At 32.4% G+C, this 7,492-nt stretch overlaps 1 protein-coding gene across 1 annotated transcript; it reads right to left on the bottom strand.

Annotated features, from left to right (window-relative positions):
• Positions 1-713: 713 nt before the first annotated feature.
• Positions 714-6,911, bottom strand: LOC126880737 (uncharacterized). The gene is made up of 2 exons (XM_050644784.1): positions 6,890-6,911; positions 714-1,621 (listed from the first exon to the last, which is right to left on the bottom strand). The coding sequence occupies exons 1-2, from the start codon at positions 6,909-6,911 to the stop codon at positions 714-716; spliced, it is 930 nt and encodes a 309-aa protein (XP_050500741.1).
• Between the last annotated feature and the right edge of the window lie 581 nt (positions 6,912-7,492).

Here is a 7,492-nt window from a genome sequence, read left to right as displayed (position 1 = left end):
CAAAATATATTTCAATAGACGTTTTGAAAAAAAAACTCATTGGTAGAGTAAGCGGCGCGTTTTTTTTATTGTGGTTTCCCCTGTAGGCCTAATCCACATATGATGTATTTATTAATTTACAAATTTAGAGCAATCTCCTTCGTTTTGCACTTCCTGATATACCAGGAACGACTTCGTCCTAAGCATCGATCGAGATATCGCAGACCGAAATTTAGTAGGACATTTTTTCTAGTTTCATTTTGTGCATAAATGATTTTTTCGTAAAATGCGTCGGAAAGGATGTATTCCCAAAAAAACTGTTATTTGGCGCCACATTTTCAATATGGCGGCGCGAGCGGCGGAGATACGACGTAGCAAAGTTGAAATTCAAAAAGAGCATAAAATCCACAAAATAACCAATTTTTAAAACTCCCGGAAAACTTTCCAGGTAACTCACTTTTTTTTTCGACTATATGACTAAACTAAATTACGATTACAAAACTATTCAAATTCAAAATAAACAGGATCATCTTCGGAATCCGAGTCGTCTTGCAGGTTAATAATTATCGGTTGTATCTCTACAGTCGCATCAATTATGTTGTCAAGATCCCACATTTTTTGTTCTTCTTCCATTACATGTCTTACTGCATCTCGCCAGTTTTGTTCTGTAATATGTCCTAAAGACTCATATAACAATTCACGCACAGCTTGTATTTTATATGATGTATTTTTTTCTAGCCACATAACCTTTCATTTTGGGCCCAAATGAGTTTAATTGGATTTATTTCACAGTGGTAGGGTGGAAGTCTAAGGACTGTGATGTTTCGCCTTTCCGCCATTTTGTCAACTACATATTTCTTGTACTTAGATTTGTGTTGCCGGGCAATTTTTAAAAGTTCCGCTTTAACCATTCCATCTTCGTAAGTCAGAGACTTATTCCTCAGGCAGTCAAGGACATCTTGTTTCTTCCACGCAGTCGTTGGAAGTCTTTCTACTAGTCTTGAATGATAAGGTGCATTGTCTAATACTATAATTGAATTTGGTGGTATATGTTCAATCATCTGCTCAAAATACTCTTCGAAAACATCAGCTGTCATCTCCTCGTGATAATCTTTTGTGCTTTTGGATTGAAATTCCAACAAACCGTCCCTAAGAAATCCTTTTTCACTGCCAAGGTGAGAAATTATTAATCTACTATCTTTACCAGAGGGTGGGGAAATACTAGTAGACCAACCTTCTATAAACGCTTGCCTGGAGCTTAATATATTTTTATCTGACCAAATTTTTGTTAGAGTATGACCTGCATTTACCCAAGTTTCGTCCTGATAGTAGATTGGCCTTCCTTCAGCCCGGAATTTTCGTATGGATCTTAGATAATGTCTTCTCCAACATATTATCTCTTCGCGGTCAATCAAAACTGATTTTCGGTCTGATTTCTCCCACCGGAAATTTAATTCTTTTAAAACTTCCCACAGTTTGGTTCGTCCGATATTAGGCAAATCAGGATCGTCTTTAACTTCTTGTAAAATTTTGTTAAGGTTGGGTATTTCCTTTTTGAAAAAAAATCCGTGAATTTTCCTTCTAATAATATTTTTGGCAAATTCATTAATTTCAACAGGCTTTTTCCCCTCTTCAAGTGTTCCTTTGTGTTTAGGTTAGTTATACCTTGTTTTTTTCTTTCTGATAGGAACCTATATATTGTTAACGCTGCTACGAGCGTCGTGTTGGCACAACTCTCGATTATGTTCCGAACAGTGTTTGTGGGATTCTGAAAAACCAGAGCATCGTGAACGTTCAGAACAATAGTCTTCTCTCTTGGTGAATAGACAGACTTACTGACTGTACGCAATAGCACCGGTGTAAAACTTGATGACGTTGATGATGATGAAGCCATCGCAAGCAATAACAAAAACAAGCACGAACGAAAGGTAAGTATATGTTTGTAGGAATATGGAAAAAAGAATGTGTGTGTACTTTGTACGTACGTATTATATAATTTCAACGAAATAAATAATATACTTAACAGGTTAGTTATATTTTATTTAAGTATTAAACTAACTTTCTTACCTACCACTTTCAAAAATTTTTTATTAAAACAACCAAAAATTAAAAAAAAAAAATATGAATCATCCGGGACCTCTCGATCTCTGGTTCAATGCTCTACTAACCAAGCTATCGAGCCCCTTGTAAGTAACCAGTAACGTCTCGGATATAATTACACAACACGGTGACAAATAGATCAAGCGAAGTATAAAAATGTTATACCTAGATATTTTATTATCTTACTACCGACGAAGACAAATCCAAAGACACAAAAATTATAATAAATAATACATTTACTAAAAACACTAATATATTCTTTTAATGACTTATTTGCGCTGATATATACATACCTATCTTGAAAGATTAGCAACGAACTACATACTGTCTGTATGCGCCTGCGCCAGGGAATTAAAAAATTTCACTCACGATCGTAAAGAAGTATAACTTCAAAAACACTACTCACGCACTGCACAAAATTCGCAAAAGAAATTAATATTCGATTAAATGCGGTCAAAAACGTACTAAACAAAAAAATTGTTTTCGTTCCTAATAACACCCTTTCAATTCAAGTTTCGAATATAAACTAAGAGGCGAGGCCAAAGCGCCAAAGACGGTATCTCTATACCTTTCTTCAGCTTCAGGTATGAATTCCAAAGGTATTGCATATTATTGTACTTGTACAGAAGTCAAAATTTTAAGTTTCTTCATAAGTCACGTCTTAATATTAAATAATGTACATTGAAGGTTTAGTATTGAAATATGCAAAGAGATCTCTAAAGATAATCTTATTTACAAAATTTGTAACGGTTAAATTATCAAACATTAGCGTTGAACGTTTTAATTTTTTTTTTTGCTAAGTAAATAATTATTAAAAACGTTATTTTATTCAAAATAGAATATTGATAAACATTTTGATTTTAAACACATTAATAAATACCTCAGGAACCTCCGCCTATGATTTTACGACACTTACGGCCGTTTTATGGCATTGACCCTCATTTCGTGCTCTTAACAAATTGCGAACGGAATTATAAGTTTACATAATACATAAACAAATGAACACAAAATAACACAAAAAACAGTCGGAATTTAATATCCCTAGGTAATAATATCACCCTTAAACTATTTTTTTAGCCGCACACTTGCTGTGGCCTATAAGATCTAGCCCAAGTATGTCCATTTTAGAAGAGACATACATAACCTAATAAAACTAGGTTATAAAATCTTCCCAGAATTTTTAGAATAATCTTTTTTGAGAACGATTTCCGGAGTGTAAATCGAAACGTCAAACAAAAATGTAATTTTTACTAAACTAACAATGGCGCACCAATGAAACTGATAAAGCTTACGAAAATGACAATGAAAGGATTGACTGCAGCAATAATTACAGATAACGGAATCACCAAAAATATAGAAATAGTAAGTGGATTACGACAAGGCGACTCTCTATCAACGTCACTATTTAATGTCGCTATAGAAGGAACAATAAGAGCTACAGAATTAAAAGGTACGATTATAACATCGACGTCGCAACTTGTGGCGTATGCTGACGACATAGCATTAATTAGCAGTAACCTAAACAGTTTAAAGGAAGAATTTACGAAGTTATGCAAAGAAGCATCCAAAAGGGGTTTAGAAATAAATCAAAACAAAACAAAAAAATACCTAATATCACAGATTAACCCAACACAGATGCGAAACCCTGGCGATAACTCTGGTACCGAGTTTTGGTAAACTCCTCCCACTTTGAGTTACCAAAAGGGTAGTCGCTTAGTATCTCGCTTAGTATGTAGGCTTAAGCTTATTGTCAGTTCCTAAATAACCTCGACAGTACATGCGCTTATTGTAGTGTTAAATTGACAAGCTGATCATTGGGAATTTTTTCTATTTATCAAGTGTGTTTAAATAGTTTTGTTATGTTTTAAAAAATGGTTGGATATACGTGTATTTGTGAAAAGTGTTCATCTAAGACGGGTAAGACGGGTCAAGGTCTATTTTTTAGATTGCCAAAGGATGAATTAAGGTATGTAGTGTCATTAATAAATTGATTTACTTTCTAAATACTGATTAAGCGGCATATTACTTATATCATATTAACTATATTAATCTCTAAACTTAAATAAAATAGTTACTCAAGCTATGTGTGTTAGAAATAGTTCCAATAGTATTTTTGGGCATATACTAGTTCGCTCCGGCGGCCAGATTTTAATACCCCTACAGAAAAGGGGCATAGGTAAATTCGCTCCGGCCATATATTTCTTAGAAAACATTGTTTAAAAATGCCTTTACTGGGTACACAATGAATAATAATGAATAGCCAGGGTTAGCGTATATAGAAAATGTTTCCTTCATAAAGCAGGTACTTTGATACATTTTATTAATAAAAATTTTAATAAATATTTCTCAAACTTTGCATTTACCTAAATATAAAACTACTTCTTACTTAAAATTATATTAAAATTATAACCATATTATCGTGTCAGTATTATGATGTTAGAGCTCATAATATGTTCAACATTTGATTGAGTTTTTACATATAAGCAATTGCAAGTGATATACATTTATAAGCAATTGCAAGTGATATATGTATTTCTTTGAAAAGATTGGTAATTAGTAGTCACCTGAAATTTTATGATAAGATAGAGGGGTAGTGCAAATCTCATCATTATTACTTTAGTTACGGTTTGAATTTTAGTTCATGATGGAGAAATCTGAAATAAGTTAAATGGGAAGTCTATGTTATTTACTGACAATTACAAGTACAACTTCCATAAAATGCTTGCTAATAATATCAAACGTTGGCAGTGTGTAGAAAGAAGTTGCAAAGCATTTGTTAAAACTTTAAATATTTGTAACAGTATAGTTGAATATTATAGTGATAACCACTAGTTAACAACAGCGTTAAACCGGCAAAAGTTAAGTAATGGTGTTAAGCGGAAGGCAATTAACGACTTGTGTGAAAAACCATTGAAATTGATAAACAGTGAAATTAAACAAGCTGTAGTTTTGCTAAGCATATTACTTTTTCAACAAAATACATATTTTTTTAGGTAGGTATTTGAGAAAAACCGCACGAAAACGTGTTTTTTTTTCGTCAAGAAATAAACATTTTTTACTTGCTAATAACTCGAAAAGTATTAACTTAGTTAAAAAACTCTCTAGAACAAAGTTTGCTTAGAATTAGTCAATTCATCCATTTTTGGACTTATTTCAAAAGTATGTTTTCTCACCCATGAGAATGGGTGAATGTCACCCCCAAAGTAAAAGCAACCAACGGCACAAGTCAAACTTTGAACTTTGACGTGAAGGGTAGTAGAACCTGAAACGAAATTTTCAAGCAAATCCGTCGTAACGCAGAAAATTACACTCCAAAACGGTCATTTATTGGGCCAAATCTAAATAATCTAGTTCCACTTCTCATATATTTATATAAATATGTAGCAACCAATATTTTACACAATTTCTATATAAAATACAAACAATTTTGCCGATATTAATTTTCATAGAACTTAATAGATAAATACTTAATCCGCTTAACAATGGGAGCGAACTAGGTTATGGTTTTCGGAGCGAACTAGTATGTAATTAAGAGGGTTTTTTGGCCTTGGGAGCGAACTAGTGTGCTCCGGTATTTTTTCAAGGAATATTTTGATAAGTGTGAAAAAAATCCTGTCTTGAAAACAGTAGATTTTAGTTACTAGTAAGAATGAATAACGCCCTGTTGTTGAAGATAGTCAAAATAATAATAATTTGTTAGAGGAGGATTTAACTAGATACAGAATTTGCGAAAAGCATTTTGAAAATAAATTTTTATGCACATCTTCACGACGAAAACTCTTGTATGACAATGCTTTGCCGTCAATTTTTACCGAATCTAAAGATATCTGCGCGAATACGTCTGAGGAGCCGCCGAAAAAAGTTCAAATATTGTCAGGTAAAAAATTAGGTAAATATCAATAATTTCAATAATAAAAAGATATGATTTTTCAGATAATAGAATAGCGCCTGCGGCGGAAAATTTACAGGTAATATCCTTTAAACAAGTTTCTGTCAGCCCCAGTAAGGAAAAATGTGGACACATTTCTACAAGAATTACAAAAGATGTTTCCCAGTTATCACCTTCAGTATCATTACAAACACCAGCATCTTTTATGTATAACTTGCCACGTGAATATAAACTGAAATGTAAAATCAGGTTTTTAAAAAGAAAACTTTTGAATAGAAAAATATGTTAAAAACAAATCGGTACAAAACAGGAGTTAGAGCAGTTTAAAAAATTATGTGACAAATTTCTTAATAAATCATTGGCCGAGATTGTAAAAACTCAGGCACTGTTGCAGAAAAAGTCGCAACGGCCAGAAGATATTCTCAGGAATACAAACAATTCGCTCTCACATTATACTTTTTTGGACCCAAAACTTATCACTTTTTGAAAAAAATTCTTTATTTACCAACTAAACGTTGTTTATATAATTAAATTTGATTATATAATTAAATAACCTGGAACTTGAAAATTACTATATTAACAACACTTTATCTGGTTTTGTTCTGGACGGCCATACCTGGAATTCCCAAATTACTGTCACCAAACGACTGTCACTTTTCTAATACCTAGTTTACTTTCTCTTGTTTTGTTAAGGACAAAACTTTGTTTTGTTTTGTAGCTAGTTTACATTCTCTTGTTTTGTACCTACCTAGAATTCCCAAATTACCCTATTATATTTATATCGTGTTCACTTCCAAGCAACTTTTTATTATTTTTCAATATACACAGAAATTTAATAAATGACCATTTATATATAAATCTTTAAGGATTGTCACTTTTCTAACAGTTAGTTAACTTTCTCTTGTTTTGTTAAGGACATACCTAGAATTTCCAAATTACCCATTGTATTTTTATTTTCTTTTTCGTTTAACACATAAATTTATTTAATGACCAATGTTTTGTTAACTTTTGTTTGTCTTAATTTTTAATGTAAATATAGTAAAGATCAAATTAGGTGTAAAAGTAAGTATTATAGACCAAATCAACTATTTTGTAAGTTATCAATTGTATTGGTGCAAACACCGGCACAACAGCTGTGCTCCTTAGTTTCAAGGTTACCAATTTTTGTACCGGCATCATAGCATAGCTTTCGCATCTGTGTTGGGTTAATCTGTGCTAATATGCTCAAGAAAAAACCCAGGTAATAAATATGATAAGCTTAAATATTGGTGAATATGAATTTAAAAAGGTACAACATTTTAAATATCTTGGAGTCTCAGTTAATGGAACTAATGATAGAAGTACCGAAATTAATGAAAGAATCCAGGCAGGAAACAGAACCTACTGGAAATACAGTAACTTCCTCAAAGATAAGAAGCTTACTCAGAATACAAAACTGAAAATTTACAAAGCAGCAACTAGACCAGTAATCACATATGGTGCTGAAGTAATGTGTCTGACACAGAAAGAGGAAGAAATATTGAG

This window comes from Diabrotica virgifera, chromosome 2 (genome assembly GCF_917563875.1).
Source record: "Diabrotica virgifera virgifera chromosome 2, PGI_DIABVI_V3a".
Lineage (NCBI taxonomy): Eukaryota > Metazoa > Arthropoda > Insecta > Coleoptera > Chrysomelidae > Diabrotica > Diabrotica virgifera.
This window is presented reverse-complemented; position numbering and strand designations above follow the sequence as displayed.